This window comes from Netta rufina (genome assembly GCF_964035555.1).
Source record: "Netta rufina genome assembly, chromosome: 16".
NCBI classification, from domain to species: Eukaryota; Metazoa; Chordata; class Aves; order Anseriformes; family Anatidae; genus Netta; species Netta rufina.
In genome coordinates, this window is record NC_140140.1 from 16107883 (window position 1) to 16123448 (window position 15566).

At 50.3% G+C, this 15566-nt stretch overlaps 1 protein-coding gene across 1 annotated transcript; it reads left to right on the forward strand.

The window, feature by feature from the left end:
• Positions 1-5676: 5676 nt before the first annotated feature.
• On the forward strand, positions 5677-15102 carry LOC311215453 (BPI fold-containing family B member 4-like; the record flags this gene model as incomplete). Its single annotated transcript, XM_084296601.1, has 15 exons — positions 5677-5788; positions 6507-6621; positions 7140-7244; positions 7507-7662; positions 8964-9027; positions 9414-9477; positions 9799-9890; positions 10871-11044; positions 11554-11607; positions 11820-11987; positions 12068-12135; positions 13448-13490; positions 14046-14109; positions 14417-14493; positions 15079-15102. The coding sequence occupies 15 exons, from the start codon at positions 5677-5679 to the stop codon at positions 15100-15102; spliced, it is 1380 nt and encodes a 459-aa protein (XP_084152727.1).
• Positions 15103-15566: the final 464 nt, after the last annotated feature.

Below are 15566 nucleotides of genomic sequence, written 5' to 3' on the forward strand. Positions count from 1 at the left end.
GCTTCTGCCCCGTGAAGGACCCACGAACCAAGTGACACTGGCCTGACTGTGCAAGGAAATATCATGCAAATTCAACCTCAGCCTTACTCAGGTAATTAACTCATCAGCAAGGCTCAGCACCAGGTTTGTTTAACATAAACTGGCTTTCCTGTTTCAGCAGCTTCTTTACAGCACTTGCTGTCTCCCTAGAAATAGGCATTTATTTACATACCACTGACTCCAAACACTTGATTAGTGGTAGGGGCTGTAATTTATCCCCAGAGGAATGTCTGGACAAAGTGTGGTGCTAATTCTGCCAACTGTGCCGAAGATGTGTCCAAACCCACCATGTCAAGTCTCTATTAAAGCTGAGAATAAGACAGAAAGCCTGAAGTCTTTACTTACAGAAGATATGTGAGTGTAATATAAGGCTGCTGCTAATTCTTCCCCAGGATTAATAGGGACCATCAAGGACAAATTCTCTCAATATTGCTTTTCTTTTTGTAAACTGAAGCTTCCCCAAACCTGAGGCGAGATAGAAACATGACTTTGTGTCTGTGGTGCTCTCTTTCAGTCAAATGGAAATAGCTGTCTTTATTTAAAAACTCTCTTGGCACCACAGTGCTGACACTTTCTGAGAGAATGGAACGGACAGAAATCCATTTTCCAGGCTGGAAGGAAAGCAAAAAATAAATTGGAAGAATGAAGAGTGAGGAGGAATTGAGGTGTCCTCAGTGCTCGCAGCGTGAGTGATTGGAAGTGACGGTGGGAAGGCAGGTAAGTGTTCGTTTGTTTAAAATATAGGACTAGATTTGACTTTAAGGCGCGCTGCATCACTGAGAAAGCCGTGCTGCAGTGCTTCTGCTGGAGCCTATGGGCACGGGCAGCTCCTGTGTGTGCCCTCTGCTGGGGAGCCCTGCCCGTGGCCACGCTCATCCTGCGTGGGGCTGGGTGGAAAAGGGTGCCCTGGAGGAGCCTGCGGATGCCAGCCCTGAGGACATTGAGATGTGAGATGTCCACCTGGAAAGGTGCTGAGGGCAGCACGTAGGCTTCAGCATGGTCTCCTCTGGTGATGGACACTGCCAAAAATCTTGCAAGACTTGGTGAAATAAGGCCAGCCGTGGGTGGTGTCAGTAGCTGGGGAGGGCTCAGCTGGAGTGAGCTTGGTGCTGCCTGGCGCAGCAGCCGGGCTCTGCAGTGTGGCTGTGCTCAGGGCCTCTTTGTGGATTTTTCTCCCTGGTGGGGCCTGATTTGCCCCACGGGTCCTTTGGGAGGTGTTGCTGTCAGCAAGGCACTGTGGGGCTCTGATGCCTCGTTAGGGCCTGAATGTGTGGCTGCAAAGCTGCCCATAACGCTCTGCCCCCGTCAGTGCGCTGCAGCTCGTCACGTAGCACCTGGCTAATGAAGCTTGTCCCTTTTTGGTGGCTGATAACATTCAGCCTATTTTCCTTTGGTTCACGTCTTGGAAGAAGAAAGTTTCCTGTCTATAAAATTCCCTGAGACGTTGTTTTGATGTTATCTCATCTCGGTGTTTTTGCCATGTGCCCTGCTGCTCGTGCTCAGCCTCATGGGTGCACCCAGACATCAGTGCTGCTGCTCTCGCTCCTGGCAGGCAGCTCCCAGAGCTGCTGCCTATCAGGCTCCCTTTTGTTTCTCCTGCCATGCTCTCTGCGTGGTCCTTCCCTTGGATTGTTTCTGTTTCTTGAGTTCCACATGTAGGAAACTGCAAGGGTGAGTGATCAGATATGAGTGGATCTGGAAAGGATGCTTCTGACGTCTGCCCACGCACGACGTGCCCCAAGCCCCCCGTGCAGGCACTAAGCAGGGGATCGCTGCCTGTCCTGGGTCAGCGTGAGCCCAGGATTGATCTGGCAAGGCTCAGTGCCTTGTGAAGAGTGATTGGTATTAATTAGGCTGCTCTGCTCCTGTGGAGTGCCGACAATAGGAGCTGCTAAACCAAGTGTGAATCTGGCTGCGGGGCTCTGGCAGTCCTGGGCTGGAGTCCCATCCCCTGACTGGAGGTGCCCGATCCCCTCTGCTCTTACAAGGTCTCTCCTGCTCCTTTCCAGGAGTTTTCAGTTCCTGTTCTGCCAGATCTCATTGCTAGAAATTAGCTTTTGAGCCTGCCTTTAGGAGGATCAATTCATCTCAAACCAAGCAAGAAAACAGATGAGTTTAAAAAGACAGAAGACGTCCTGTCATCCAGAATGTTTCACTAACGCAGCTGTTCTGGTTAGAGTAATCCTGTGCATTACACCGCATTGGGGAGCTCACGGAGAGGTTGTCTCCTGCTGTTCCTCTGAGCAATTTCATAAATAGGATTGGGGAAAAAAAAAAATCCACTGCGCAAGGCTGCTTGCAATGAGGCAGAGTGAATAAAGCATCAAATAACATTTCTGCATGAGTTCATTTCCTGGTTTCTGGACTGAACTGCCACTGACCGTTGCACTGGCCAAGGTGGTGGGCCTGCTGCAGTGCAAATCCTGCAGGATTGCCATCACTGCTGTATTCCCCCGTAAAAGTGAAAGGTGGGGAGAATGATTCATATAGGTGAACTTCAGCGATTCTGAAACCAGGCTGGAAATTCACAGCCTGAGTGCAGTCAGCATTTAAAACTTTTTTTTTTTTTTTTTTTTTTTTCCCTATTCCTTTCCCAGACTTTGTTCTAGCAGCCTAATTCAGTTTGTTTGCTGTGTCATTTTCCTACCTTAGTGCTTTCTTCCTTTCTGCAGCGCTGTTCTCTTTAGCTGGCTGCTTTATTTTGTTGACATCAGAGAAGTTATTTTCCATTGACCTTTGAACTGAGCGATTTCATTAATGCTCAGAGCATCCATTTGGAAGCAGCCGCTCACTGGGAAGTGTCCCTGCAAGAGAACAGGTTGAACATTTGTTCAAGGCAGCTCTGTCATGGGGTGTAACTCTTGTTACCAGATTTTGTTTTTTCACCTCAAGAGAGAGGACTCATTTTATGTGTATTCTTAATAAGGACTTTCTATTTGCCTGTTAAAGGAGTTTTATGGGCTGAGGTCACTCTTTCTTTTTATTCACCACATAACAATAAAGAAAGTTTGTGTTCCTGTAGCCTGTAAACCTCTAGAATGCATCAAAAATACCACTTTGTCGTAAAAATGTGGTAGTGTTTTTCAAACTGTGGTGGAAATTTTTTTTTTTTTTTTCTTTTTAATGTTGCTCAACGTTTTTATTTTGAGACATGTTTGCAGTTCTCTCAATTTCTCCTTAAGCATCTGTGACTCTTAATGCTAGAGAAAACAATATCAGCAAATTTAATCACATTTAATAAAAAATATTAGTTTAATATCACTCTGCTGAAGTACCTGCTGCTGTTTAAGCTGCTGCCTCTGAGCTGTACACTCGGGGCAGACCTGAATGCCGGAGGCTGCCCATCTTTCCATTTTGGATGTTAGATTTTCCATAAGTTACCCAACATTTGTGTTGTGATAATCTCTTTTAGCATTTCTTGCAATGCTTCATTTTAATATATATTCCCTTGTCGCTGCAAATCTGAACTTAGCCTTCCTGTAAGTGATATCTAAATCACTGCTGCAAGGAAAGAATGAAATATAGGTAAGTGAGAGAGAAGCAAGGGATGTGACTGAACAAGAAAAACTTGCACAGCAAGAAGGAATATCAGCGGCTGCTATAAAACGTACTGCTTCACTTACAGCTTGTGCTTGCTGCTGGTGCCACAATGTGTGTGTGTCAGACAGGATGGCAGATGTCTGCCTCTTGCTGTAGCAATAACTGCAGATTACCTGGTTTGTGCACGCGGTCACAACACACATGTGCAGTGGTTCGGGTGCCCACGGCACACGCAGCCATGTGGTGGAGCCATTCAGATGGGCCCTGCTCAGCACCTGCATGCCAGCACCGCCGCAGCCTCATGCACAATTCACTCGGGGTGTTTGCGGTGACCACCCCGCCTTGGAAGCCTGAACGAGGCTCTTCAAAAGGGAACAAAACCCACAGAAGCACCGATTTTTGTCCCAGGCAGTGGAAGCACGTTACGGCAGGCAGCAGAGTTGGCCGTAACGTCGGCACGCGTCTGTTCCTGCGCCAGCCTCGTGCGCGAGCCCAGGCCGCTCGCCTCCCGTCTGTGCCAGGCGATGCTATCTGCCGCCTTTGTTCTGCCGTGCCCGGGCCGTCCCGCAGCCCCTCGCTGCCTGGGCCGTGTCTGGTTGTGCCTGCTGCGCACAGCTGAGCAGAGCCAAGCCGAACAAAGCGCCCCGATAAGATCTGCCTGGGCCTGCACAATGGAAACTCCCGCAGCGCCCGGCCCAGGCCCACCTCCCTCAGGCCGAAGCTTTGCTTTGAAATGCACGTTGCTGCTGCTCTCAGCTCCTTCAGCTAGCATAAGCGTTACTTGTTCAAAATGATATTTATTTTTGGCTTTATACATTTCAATACAACTTTATTTTTTTTTTACAGCCAATTCATGTCACTCTTTACAGAAGCAATTGAAATCAATTTGAAGCTTGGTCTTAACAAAGCCAATGTTTATCAGGTTTCTCCAAGTTACTTTTTGGGGAGAAAATCTTTGTCTAATGTTGCATTTGAAATGGGAATGAGCATTATAAATCCTGCAGCAAATTGGGGACTGGGAGGAGCAGATTTTGTCCCACCGTCAGCCTCCCCAAAGCCACGCAGCAGCAGCAGCAGCTCCCAGCCCTGCCTGGCCCAACGGCCCCAAGCAGCACTCCGCCAAACCCGGCAATTCCGTAATTCTCACGACTTCCTAAAATGTTTCCTCAAAGCATGGTGATCCCACTGGGGCCACCATTACCAGGCATCCTTTTTAAGACAGACTGGGGGAAAAAAAACAGCTCCCAAAAAAGTGACCTGGGCCAAGAATGGAAGCAGCCGCTGGTGAAGTCAGGAGTGACGTGGTTGGGTATTAATCAACAGAGGTGGCAGCTGGGTGTTGCTTGCAAAGAGCAAGAGTTAGAGGGGTGCTTGCTCACGAGATGCAAAGGCCATGAGGAGAAGGTGTGTCTGGGAGGCTGCAAATTTTATATAAGGGCGGCTGCATCCACTGCACTTGCAGGAAAAAAGAGGAAGACCGGAGGAGCCTCGGCTGCAAGGAGAGCTGGGGCTGACCAAGCACAGCTCCTGCTCCTGGTGGTGGGTGCAGGTAGTGGGGGATGCGGGGCGTGGGGGGCACATGCTTGTGGGGCCATCACTGTCACCCAGCTCTGCTGAGGACTTTGCTGAGCACCAGGCTGCTAATCATTTGCATCACTCTGTCCTGTCATTATTAAATTGCAATTTTATAGTTATTTTTATCACTTCAGCTTTGGTTTGTTGCTTTTGAAAGTTAGAAGGAACAGGACTAATCCTCAGTTGCTTCCATTGGCAAAGATCCTACCAAAGAGCGTGCAACTTCATCTAACGGGTGCAGGAATAATTACTGCTTGCGCAGCGGAGCAGGGAGCTACCAGGAAGAACAGTTTGGCTCCTTGTGTGAGTGCGCAGAGTATTTGGGGCAAGTCACAGGGGCAAATGAAGGGCTTTTGTTGATCCCACTGGAAATCTGCCCACGTGTGAGCTCGGGCAGGTTCCTGTCGAGGAGGGAGCTCCCGCTTGGTCCTTACCCTCGTAAAGATCTTGGGTTGCTTCTTGGGGGCTTCTTCCTCACTATTTGCTCTGCTGCCTCCTGTGCCAGTAGGAGACTCTCCGGAGATGAAGTTGTTGAAGCTTTTTGGAATTGTCTTTTTCTGTGGCCTGCTCTCACCGTCCTGGGGAGTCTTGTCCGGTTTGTCCTGCGCCGTCAGCCCAGTGGCAATGCAGAAAGGTAATCAGAACAACGTGGGTCATGCTTGCTTTGAAAGCTGTGTGGGGCCTTAACATTTCTTAAAACCTCTCGACTGTCTTCATCATTATTTTATAGTGGCAGGCTTTGCTAGAGCCTCTGACAGCCGTCACTGGGTTCGCGGTGTAGGGAAATCTTCCCTCTCCAGAACTGGGACATGTTTCTGCACCAAATGGCCATGCCGAATTTTAGGATTCTGGATTCTTTCCTCTCTTTGTTTTAGTTTCTCATTTCTCATCAGAGCATATTTGTCAAATAACTGCTGTGAAGCTTAGCAACCTTCTTAATAATTGCAGTGCCCCAGCAAAAAAAGGCAGATAGTTTCATGTTGCTTCTGTTACAAAGACAAACCAAACCAGCACCCTTTAGAAATGGGCAACAAGTGGTTGGAGCAGGGCTCCTGCTGCGTGCAGCAGCAGTCACTGCTGCTGGTGCACAGCCGTCCTGCGGTCTTAAAGTCAGGAGTGCTCCGTATTGCTACCTCTCCAGGTTAATCCACTAAAGGCAGTTCTGCTTTAGTCTGTCTTATAAAATGTCTTCCCAATGTGATTTGACTGCATTGACACTGGTAATGACTTAATGAGGGTCATTTTTTGGGGAGAGGTGGGGTGTTATGTGCTGTATTTGTCAAGATGGAGCTGGATGAGCGGTGAGAGGTTGTTGCCCCAGGTGCCAGCCCTCATGCAGAGATGTTTTCCAGTGCTCTCGGATGCCGTAATTCAGAACGGGCTTCTCCAGAAGCACCTGCAGGGCCTTGTGCTCCCAAACATCATGGGTGATGGGGGTCTGCTGAACTCTCCCACCAGCATCACAGGGTAAGTGGAGAGACAGGGCTTCTCCGCGAGTACGCCTTGACCAGCCGCAACGAAGCAGCAAAAACTGAGAGCCGTGGCTGGCATGACTGGCCCAAGCTGCTATCCTCAGTTTATTTTGATGCTGAAATTCTGGCACAACAGGAGTTTTCTGTGTCACGTGAAAGTGGGTGGTGAAGTGCAGTGCAGTCTGTGCAGCCAGATGCAGGATGATGTTTCGGATGCTGCTGTTGATATCCGAGGTGCTTGACAGCACTTAGGGAGGAAGGAGGGCACCCCAGGGAGGAAAACTTGATCTCTGTCTAAAGCTGCCTTCCATCCCAGTCTGAGTCTAGGCTGCCCTCTTAAGCCTCAGCTGCACACTGTGTCTCGTGCGGGAGAAGCAAGAGAAGCCAGCTGATCCTGGTGCCTCTGGCTGGAGGTGCCCATGGTGATGTGGGCACTGGGGTTGCTCACCATGCAGCTGCCCAGCTATTACAGGACTTTTTAAACTTTGTGACCACTTTTGCTGTTGTTTGCAGACTGCACCTTGTCCGGGTCCGGCTCCCCAAGCTGTCAGTGGCGCTGCTGCCTGGGATCGGGGTCCAGCTGGCCATCGCTGCAAGGCTTGATCTCAGCGGCAACTGGTGAGAGCGCTGCTTGGGGTGGTGGTGGGAAAAACCTGCCCACAGGCTTCCCGGTGCTCGCCATTCTGCATCCTTTATGGATTCCTAGGGGTTTCTTACCTATAATAAAGGCACAGAGCGGAACAGGCACCAAGGGATGGCTTGTGGCCTTTGTAATGAATCGCAGGAGATGGAGGTGCAGCTTGTTGCTGCTGGCTTTGCTGAGTTTCTCTTGTTAGCTGAACAGATTTCATCTCTCAGCCTCTCATCTACTTTTTTTCAGCTTGGTTGGCCTTCTCTCAGAACTAATTGATATCTCAGTGGATGTGACCATTACTGCAAACATTAAATGCACAAATTTCGAATTGGGCGCAGTCCAGGTCATCATTGATGACTGCTTCTGCATTCTTGGTGCTGTAAAGATCAAGCTCCTTTCTGGGTAAGTGCCTGTGGATTTATGTTTTCCACTGCCTGTACAGCCCTGCTCTTTATCCAGTGATCTGGACAGTCTGCCAGGACACAGCCAGCGCTGAGCTGACAGAGCCAGTCCTCAGGGAAGGAATTTCTTTCCCATTGCCAAAGCCAGTCGCTTCAACGGAACATACAAAGAAAATTGGTTGTTGGAAAATGAGGGTTGATATGCCCTGTTTGCCCCTGGAAATGTTAAGATCTGAAGTATGAGGCGTAGAATCTCTTCCAATGCACTTTCTTTAGACCTAACTAGTGAACTGACATTGAAGAGAGAGGAAAAACCGGGCAGGCAGAGTGTTCCAGGAGAGCAGCACCATTTGCTTGTCTTGCTTTTATACTCTGCCTTTTCTGCCATCACAGAAAGAAGTTGGCCATGTGGGCCTTTGGGCTGACCTCTGCGGGTATGTGTAAGTGCAGGCAAATGCCCCATCTCCTGCTCAGTCTCATTAAATTCTTGGCAGAAGGAATTTGCTTACTTCCTGTACTGATGAATGCACCATTTAAATTGGTCGTTGGAAAATATTTTCTTTAGTTGGTTTTGGATTACTCACTTTTGAGGTTCAGTGAATTTCTCCTAATTAATTTTTGCATCATTATTTTTTGCATTATGCATTACATTTCAATCAGTGCGGCAGCTGGTTGTGCAGCAGTTGTGTAATGGGAGCACAAACCACCCACTCCGGCGTTCATTTTTTAGGTTTTAGCAGGATTAAAGTGATGGTGTACTGGAAGTGAGCTCCTGTGGAGCAAGGGTGAGCCTGTGCACGTGCAGTTGACTTCATGGCAGTTCGTCAGGTGTGTCTGTGGGCAGAACTCAGGCATAGCAGTGTGATGCATTATGAATCCTGCTGTCTGCAGCTTGCAGAGCGTGTGGCTGCGTGTTCTAACTCAGTAGTCCAGAAATATATTGATTATCACACTAAATGTCTGCACTGCCTGCAGGCAGCATGTAACCCAGAGTGTTCTATTTAGCAGCAGTGTTGAAATGTTTCACAGCAGTTTTCTCCTCTTGTTATTCCACATGTAAATTGTTTGTTTCCCATAACCAACACAGAAATATTTCACAATAACTCCACCTTCCCTTAACTACAACACTGATTTAAATGCCAGAGGGAGACAACCAAGCTCAGGATACATTGTGAGAAACTCACTTTCTTACAATGTTTTCTGCACACCCCAAGTGCTGAAGCCTTCACTTCTCACAAGTTAGCTCAATTCTCCCCTCTCATTCATTCTCTCTCTCTCTCTCTTTTTTTTTCCCCTTTCCAGATTACTGTCCCTATCAGTAAATGACATAGTGCTGAACCAGCTGACAGCAACTCTGCCTGGTTTGGTAAGCCTGAAGACTGCCATCCTTTCACAGCTGAAATGCAGAAATACCAAGAACAACATGTTAAGCCATAGTGAGCTGCAGCATCTCTGTGCTGCATTCCCACGTCACCGCCGTGTGCTGCGGGCAGCCTGCTGCTCCTGGCATGCTTCTGCCTGCAGGGCAATGCCTGCCACGTTCCCCAGGTCGAAGCAATCTGCTTGGTGGGGCAACGCAGCTCCAGGGCTTCTCCACCCCCTGAGTCCTTCTTGACGCCCCAGCTGCCACCTCATGGCCACACAGCACAGCTTCCCTGGGGCGCAGCTTAAAGCCCGGGGGTCCGTGCAGGAGGGCTGCCTGCAGGAGGCTGGCTGAGCCCTGAGCTGTCCCATTCCTGCTTTCTGTTGCAGCTGTGTCCGGTAATCGATATTATCGTCAACCTGGTGAACATCCAGTTCTTGGGCACGCTCAACGGTATGTTCCCTGTGGAGCTGTGGCTTCCTTGTGTCCTGTGTGCTATGGCCGGGGACACGTGTGTTCCCCTGCTGTTCCTGATGCACTGGGGAAGATCAAGCTGCCCACTGCAGGCGTGATTTACCTTACTATCTTTGGTGTGCTTTTTTGTCTATTTTCTAAACTCAGGCCCCACAAAGCTGAATCTGGGCATGTTTTGCCCATTGTAGTAGCAGTGTTTTTACTGCTTGTGGGGGTGAGCTCTGCTTGGGACCCGGGGGTCGGGAGGGGTTCCTGGTGCTGCTTCTCTCCTGGTGTTTAATGATCCTTTTCTCCTTGAAGCGGTGATCCCGGTCGGCACGGTGGGAACGATTCACTACCAGTTGGCCAGCCTCCCGTTTACATCTGGCTTGTTCCTCGGGCTGGATTTAGATGTAAGTTGATGTTCAGTAACAAGACCCTGCAGGTGTGGTTGCAGCGCGGGGTCTTCCAGCACCGCACGCCCAGAGCCTGTGGGAGCTGCTGTCATCCTTCTGCACAGCCAGATGGAAGAGCTGGGCTAGTGACTTGTTCTGGGAGTGCTGGCTAAATGTTAGGCAAACCCATCACTAAGTGACTGTGTGCTTCTCTTGGAGCCCTCTTTTGCTCTCTTGGCAAACCTCCCCAGTTCTGCCCGTGTGTCTGTGGTTTGCAGCCATTTGCAGACTGGGTGCTTCTGCTTTTTGCCTTTGCTGTGTAGTCGTTATGGTGGATGAATGCTAAGCCAAGCTAATGGATGTAGTTTTTACTGCTGTCTCACTGGAAAAAGACCCCCAAACCAAAGAGTGCTTTCAAACAGGAGAGCTTAAATAAATGCTAGTGAGGAACACCTGGCACATACGCGGTAAGGAACAGCAAGGGCTGAATAACAAACGCTCCAGTTGGTATGACAGCAGTGCTCCTTTCTTGCTTTAGTACAGACACAGCACTGGGGTTAGTCTTGCTCCCTCAGGGATGGTCAGAGTTGGTCTCCTCAGCAAACAGTGGTGCTGGTGCGAGCTTCTTGCAGTCGGAGTGATGGCTCTCGCTTGGCTGAGCGCTGGGGGAATGCAGTGCTGTGACCGTACTGCTGGCAGTGCCTGTGCTGCACGGCTCGTGGTCGGAGATCGGAAGGATGAAATGGAGCAGCGAGCTGCGACATGGACACTTTGTGCTCATTACCAGGGGTCTCAGTTATGCACTCTGGGCTTCATCAGCTCCTTTCATGTATTAAACATTGAGAGAATGGCTCTGTGCGCGATGATCTCCAGCAGCTGCTGACAGGGGGTGTCTGTTTCAGCCTGCCCAAAGCTGCAGTCTCCTTCCTGAGGGTCTGGGCAGGCTGCGGGGCTCTGGAGGACCAGGTCAGTGTTTAACATTGGTGCCACCTCTGCAGGGTGCGGTGCAGCAGGTGGGAGGCAGCATCATCCCCCACGACTCGTCCGCCTCCGCCTTGCCCCCGCTGCTGGACAGGCTGCTGGTCCTGGGGCTGCGCCAGAGCTTTCTCAACGCCATCCTGTCCCTCCTGATCCAGGTCCAGCCACAGACGTTCACCTGCACGCCAGAAGCCGTGAGTGCTGCAGTGCCATGTTCACACCAGGGGAAGGGGCTGGTGATGTGTGCCCACCCGCCCTTGGCTCTGCTTGGGGAGCAGCTGCGTGTGCCCGAGCAGGGTGTGAGGCTCTGCTGGCACTGGGCTTCATACAGGCAATGCAATTCTCTGGGTGCACATGTTTTCTGTACCTCCCATTTGTGCTTCCACGGGGAAATGTTGGGGATCTGCACATGGAGAGATGCTGAAAGCCTCCAGGCTGCATCTCCTCCTGCTGCTGGTTGTGTCACCTGCACGAGGGACTGGCAGTGCCTGGGAGCTGGGGAGGGCTGGAGGGGGCTGTGGGCAGTGGGTGCTGCTGTAGCGTAGGTGTGTGTGCAACTGGGGGCCAGTGAGGGGCTGGGGGCTTGGGACTGTCCCCAGGAACATGAACAAACCATCAGGGAGCAGGGGCATGGGGCAGAGGGGTGGGCAGTGCTGGAACCCACTGGCGCCCACCTGGGCTGTGTGTGCTTCTCTTCCCACAGTTCTCAGGTGCCAAGCAGCTGCAAGATGCTGTCCTGACCCTCTTTCCCTCTGGGGTGAGTGACTTTGGTTGGTGTGAGTGCTTGTGTAAGCCTTGCTGGGTCTGAGGCCACCTACACGATGCACCTGGGTGTGCCAGGGTGCTGCCTCAGGTCCTTTGCTCCTCATCCTGGTGGCACAGAGCATGCATGGAGCTGGGGGAAGGAGCTGGTGCTCTGCAGCACAGCTTGGTGCTGGGCAGCCACCTCCATGTGCCCCCTCCCCACAGTGCTCCATCTGCTCCGTGAACTCTCCTCTGAGCATCAGGATAGAGTTGTTCGGGAAGCCACTCATCCTCTTGGAGAACAACAAAGCCACTGTCGAGCTCTCGGTGATGATCCAGGTGTTCATTAAGCGCCTGGATGGATCCATCCTCAGCCTGCTGCTCCTGAAGGCTGTAAGTGGCGTGTGACGAGCTGGGGCTGGTGAGATGCACAGCCGTGTCCATGGGCTGATCTTCTCGCTGTCTGCTTGCAGGACCTCGGCCTGAACGTCCACGTGTCGATCTCTGGGAGCAGCCTGATGCTGGCCTTGTCCCTGGGCAGGTAGCCTGTCCCCACCGTGGCCGTGCAGGAGGCTGGTGGCATTGCTGGCTGTGGTGCCCAGCCCAGGGCTTTTGGCCCTGCTGCCAAGCTCTGTCTGTCCTTGGGGGTGGGAAGGAAGGTGCCAGATGGTGGAAGGGTTTCGGGTCCCGGGGATGTACCAGTGGTACCAGTGTGTCCTGCTGGGGCACACCAAGGGCAGATGTGATGGGAGTGTGGCACAACCACGTCTGATAAAGGCAGGCAGTGCAGCCCTGTGAAAGTCTCTCCATGGCAAAGTTAGCTCAGGAGCCACTGACTCGAGGAGTTTTCCAATGTCTATGTGCCCTGGATTTCCCAAATCTGAGAATTTGATTCCTGGCTGATGGCAAGAGATGTGCAGTGCTGGCTCTCAGAAAACTTTGCAGCAGTGGGAGAGTTTGAGGAGACTGGAGGAAAAGTCTGTGGCCGTTTTATCACAAGGAGAAGTGATGTAGCCTGAAAAACCGTGAGACTGTCAGTTTGACTTTGGTCCTGGGCAGCACTTCCAAGTGCCTGATGTTGGACATGAGTGATAAAGGAGTGAAGGAAAGTGCTATCATTAATGCCAGTCAAGGTATGATTAAAGACTGGAAAGCATTTCTTATAGCAAGAGGTTTGAAGAATTCAAGCCATTTACCTTGTCAAAGAGTTAGATTTAGAAGCAACATTGGCATAGCTTGTATGCAGTGATACAGAGAATAGAAATGCATCACAGGCTTTTAATTCAATAGACAAAGATATAACAAGATTCAATGGAAGCAGAATAGAGAAATTCAAAGTGGAAATAAAGCACAGGTTTTAGCTATGGAGATAGCTTTGTGATCAAAATGATAGATTAGGAACTCCAGCAAATTCTCCAGAGCTCATGATCTTTAAATTTGGACTGGATGCTTTTTCTAGAAGCTCTGCTCTCAGCTAAACAGGAGCTGGCTCCTCCTCTGAGGTGAACAACTGCCTGAGCACAGGAGAGAGAAGGAGAAGCCAGGAGGTAGTGTGTGCCCTCTTGCAGTGCTGCTTCATTCAGGGAAAAGAAAATTAGGTTAAGATTTTAATGTTGATTTACTGCTTTTATTTTGTTATTTTCTTTTGCTCTCTTACAAGTAAGTGCCTGTTTTTTAAGCGAGAACACTGTAATCTCTTTAGGAATGCCCTGACGATGCTCATAGGGGTCACTTGCCCATGGGCAGGGTAATGCTGCGCCAGAGATTGCGGGGCTCTGGGCAGGGGTCTGGGGTCCGCGAGCTCTGGCCGGTGACCTGCTGTCTGATGTGCTGTTTGCTTTCTGCTTCCACAGCACTTCCCTTTCCTTGGAGTCCTCTGACGTTGGCATCAGTGACGTAAGTCTCTCTTACCAGCCTGCTGCTTCCCACGTGGATGCAGCACTGGGGAGGGAGGGAGAGAGGCGCGATGCCGCCGTGTCCCAGCTGCCATGGGCCTAAGCTGTTAGCTGTAGTTCTGGAGGTTGTAGCAAGTCTTCTCTCATTTTATTATTTTTATTTTATTTTATTTTATTTTATTTTATTTTATTTTATTTTATTTTATTTTATTTTATTTTATTTTATTTTATTTTATTTTATTTTATTTTATTTTATTGCCTTCTGTCTCTTCTACTAAGGCAAATGTAGTCTGAAATCTCCATTTATTTACCTCTGCCTGGGCAAAGCTTACACTGAGCTCCAGCAGTTTTACCTGTAGAAGGTTTCCTAAGTGAGGCACCAACTACGAATTGAGGAAGAAAAGTAAATTGTTTTAATGAAAAGAGGGCCTGTACGTTCTCTTGCTGTGTTAGTGGGAAGTGATTTCCCATCCCGAGGCCTGGCTGCCTTCGTGAGCTGAGCTGTGCGTGCTGCTGCCGCGTGCGCTGCTCACGGTGCTGCCCCTCTTTGCTTCAGATCTCGAGCCTGAAGCCCCACTGCAATCAGCTGCTGGTGGAAACGTTGCTGCCTCTTATCAATGGTAAGGCAAATGGGCCAGCTGTAAATCCGGGAGTGCTTTGGCTAAGTTCTGGGGATGGGGAGAGGGGTGGTGTCCATGTGGGAAAGCTGTGGAGCAGAGCTGGTGTGGCTGCAGGTCTGCAGTCCCCAGGCTGGAGCTGTGGTTAAACCTCCCAGCCTGCTTCTACCTGCACCCAGCCCCGCTCTGGTCCTAAGGGCCCCGGCAGGCATTGCTGGTGAAGATCAGCAGCAAAACATTGCCCAGTGCTGCCCAGAGCAGTGCTGTGCCCCTGGCCAGGTGCCTGGTAAGGCTCTGTCTGTCTCCGCAGGCTGTCTGGGCGTCGGGATCCCTCTGCCGAACGTGCTGGGCATTCCGCTGATAAAAGTGGATATTCAGATACTGGTGGTGAGTGCCTGCAATGGCTCTTTCCTCTGGCGGGCACTGGTGCAGTTCACTGGGGTTGTTTGTGGCATGTGGCTCCTGCAATGGGAACCTGCCAGCAGTGTGCCTGTGTGCAAAGGCACACTGTGGGGGCAGAAAGGTTTGTTTGGTCTGACCTCCTTCAGGACAGAAAATGCTGCTGAGTGCTTCGTGCCCAGGGGTGCTACTAACCTGGGAACAACATGAGCTGTGTCCAGCCTCTCTGGGTAGATCCTGGTTCCCCTGTCCGGGCTGTCTGTCCCTTCTGGAGAGCTCTGTGTGAGCAGCTCTGACGTGGAGCACTGGGTTTGGCAAGCCCTTTGGAGCAGCGCCATTCAAAGTGCCTTGGGTTGCACCAAATTCCAGCTTGGTGCATCCTGGTGACATCCCAGAGCAACTCACATGTTCTCTGGCACTTTCCAAAGGATGCTGAGTACTCCCTGTTACAAGTGTAACTCGAGAAGTTTTGCAGGAGTTTTCAATTCACTGTGCTGCTGACAAGCTGCTGTGCGCCAGCATCCCTCGAGGTCAGGAAATAATGTAAGCGTGTCGCTTCTTGCACTTCTCCAGGGCCTGCTGGTGATCCTTGTGTGAGCTGGAGAGGAGAGGGCGTGGAGAGCTCTTTCTGATTGTAGCCTTGGGCAGAAAGAGGGAGAAGGACCAGCGAGGATGAAGCTTCGAGACTGACATTATCTTTTTTCCTTTTCTAAACGTGCTTTGAGATTCTTGGTAACATTTAAGGCACTTTATGTTTAACTGGCTCGTGTGAGTATTAAGATACTTGCATAAGCCAAAACCAGATAGGCAGCTCTGTGTAAAAATATTTATTTAGAGAAATTAACGTGACTTAGAGGTCGCAGTTGTACCAATTGCATGTGAAGCTGCAGTTGAATTGTTAAATTCCTTGAAAATTTGTTCTGTGGGAAAGTTGTTCTCAGTGTAATGGAAAAGTGAACTTGTTGCATGTGGCTCTCTACTTAAAAGTCACCATCCACGTGCAGAAGCGGATGAAGTGCTGAGCAGGAGCTCAGGATACATTTGTCACTGATTCTTTTAGT